Source organism: Mesoplodon densirostris, chromosome 6 (genome assembly GCF_025265405.1).
Source record: "Mesoplodon densirostris isolate mMesDen1 chromosome 6, mMesDen1 primary haplotype, whole genome shotgun sequence".
Classification (NCBI taxonomy): domain Eukaryota; kingdom Metazoa; phylum Chordata; class Mammalia; order Artiodactyla; family Ziphiidae; genus Mesoplodon; species Mesoplodon densirostris.
Window position 1 is genome coordinate 56,603,765 of NC_082666.1, and position 2,655 is coordinate 56,606,419.

A 2,655-nucleotide genomic window follows, 5' to 3' on the forward strand; every position below is an offset into this window, starting at 1 on the left:
CCATTCTATTTATAAGTGACCATATCCATCCCCATGCTCTCATTACCAGATACACAATAATTTCAAATTAATACCTCCCCCTTGGCATTTTTTTTTATTCAAGACCCATATTTCCAGCTGTCAATAAGACTCTGCACTTATATGTCTTCCAGAAAGGATATACTGTATAATATTATTTTTCCTTTCCAGCATCATTTGTACCTAAAACTTCCAGTGTGAGAAAATTATTTTCCTTTACTTCTCTTTGCAGTGTTTAATATACTTGAAATAAAATAAACAATAATACAGTTTTATGTCCTCTTCCCTGTAAGACTGAGTTTCAACACAGTAAAAACTGCATGTGCTTTATTTGCTTGTATTTCTTGATAGCAATTACACTATCTGTCATTTAGGTACTCAATTTATATGTATAATCTGAATGGAATGAATGAGTAAATAAATGTTACCATCCATTCTTCAATATCATTTACCAAATGAGGGTTTGAATTTAGAGTAAACAAACTCAAATTTTCTTTGTTAAGAATTTAATAAATAAAACAGTGCAAACTTAATAACATGAAATGAAAAACATGTTTTAAAAATTTTAATACAATGTACAGATGAAATGTAATTTTATAAATAATTTCTAAACATAAATATGAGAGATGCAAGAAGGAATACATAAATAAATAAACAAACAAACAATAAATAAATAACATCAGGGCAGTCATCGCTTAGGGACTGATGACCCTGTAGCTGAATACTTTTATATATACTTGCTTATTACTACTGACAAGTAATGGCTGAATTAATGCAATAAATTTTGTGGCTAAAGCAGAAATAAGTCTTTTGAAATGACCAAAGATGAATGTGCAAGGGTGATGTGGCATCTTAGTCAATGAGAATCATTTCAAGGTGATCCCAGGTCTCCATTCATAATTCTTAACCTTTCTTGCAAGTTGGTTAATGAAGACAGGGATCTCATGATTTCCACTCTGACAATTTCCCAGGCACAGTCACTGTATTTCTTCTCTTCCAGGTAGAGATGGATTCCCTGGAAGTACCTCTTCACAGCCAGTGTAGGGCCCGTTACTCCCAGGGCAGATTCTTCATCTCCCATCGCCTGCACCAAGCAGGTGTCCAGGTCCTCCAGCTGCTGATGGAGTCCAGTGCGGAGTTTGTTCAGGAGGGAGGTGTCCCAGGCAGCAGAGGAGCACTCTGTGTGGAAGAGGCGGAAGATCTGCTGGAGCATCTCGTGGAGGACAGAGGTGGCCTGGGCCTTCGGGAGCTGGCTGCCATCCACCATGTCCTGGGGGAAACCGAAGTCTTTTCTGTCCTTCAGACAGAAGCGAGGGGAGATTCTCCTCATTTGGCCCAGAAGCATGAAGTTCTTCCTGGTAATCCACACGTGGTTCTGAGACAGGTCACAGCCCAGAGATCTACCAGGGCCATAGCTGAACATCACCAGGGCGGTCAGTAGAGAGAGCACGAAGGCCATGGGGCAAATGAGGCTGCTGCTGGCCTGGCTGAGACGGGCGTCTGGGGGAACCTTGTGGGTAGGTTCTCTGATAACATCTTTTCTAAGTATGGCTTTTAAATAGGGAAGACAGTTCCATTTTCTGAAAATTTCTCTCTACTTTCACTTCCAATTTGTGTTTTCATTTAGATATTTTCTTTTGACCTAAGAAGATGTAATCAATCTAAACTCTTAATTTACAATAGAAGTTTAAGTTTCCCAGTAAACTTTGGATGTGTCAATCCAAAAGGATATCAATTAAATGAGAAACTAATTAAAGGCTGAAGTATATGTAGGTATGTAAAGAGTCATGCACATAATTATGTACACATTTTATTTTATTTTATTATTTTTTCTTTGTAAAATTTATTTATTTATTTATTTTTGGCTGCATTGGGTCTTCATTGCTGCACGTGGGCTTTCTCTAGTTGTAGCGAGGGGGGCTACTCTTCGTTGCAGTACATGGGCTTCTCACTGCGGTAGCTTCTCGTTGCAGAGCGCGGGCTCTAGGCATGTGGGCTTCAGTAGTTGTGGCATGCTGGCTCAGTAGTTGTGGCTCGCGGGCTTAGTTGCTCTGCGGCATGTGGGATCTTCCCAGACCAGGGCTCGAACCCATGTCCCCTGCATTGGCAGGTGGGTTCTTAACCACTGTATCACCAGGGAAGTCCCTGTACACATTTCAGTATGTATAAATATTGCTTTTCTCTGTATTAGGAACAAAATTTGTCCTTGACTCTGGACTACATTTTTACCATCCTTACTTTATACATAGGAAATTGGGGTCCCTCACCCCTATAGATTTCTGTATTTTGTTAAGTAATTACCAGACCATGCATGGTAAATAAGCTGTTTAGAACCAAAGACTGGTTTTGTTTTCTGTTTTATTCAGAGCAGAGGCTTGTGATTACTAGTGAACGAGCTTCTCAGGTGTTTCTCTTCTTCCTAGAATGCATTCATTCAAGTTCCTGAGGTTATTCTTCACTGGGGCCACAAGGTCAGGACTAATGTACTAGACATCGCCCTTTCTTTCCACCATTTTCTTACAGGAGACCTATAGTGCTCCACAGGCTGTGCCAATACCTTCAGCAGGCATCCTGGTTCTTTTCTGGTGAATGTAGGTATGCAGATTCTAATTCTAAGATAATTAATTGAATTTTCCA

The 2,655-nt window shown here is 39.7% G+C and overlaps 1 protein-coding gene across 1 annotated transcript; it reads right to left on the bottom strand.

Moving 5' to 3' along the window:
* Positions 1–889: 889 nt before the first annotated feature.
* On the bottom strand, positions 890–1,564 carry LOC132491768 (interferon omega-1-like). The gene has a single exon (XM_060100664.1). It carries the CDS (start codon positions 1,475–1,477, stop codon positions 890–892), a length of 588 nt encoding a protein of 195 aa, XP_059956647.1. The 5' UTR covers positions 1,478–1,564.
* Between the last annotated feature and the right edge of the window lie 1,091 nt (positions 1,565–2,655).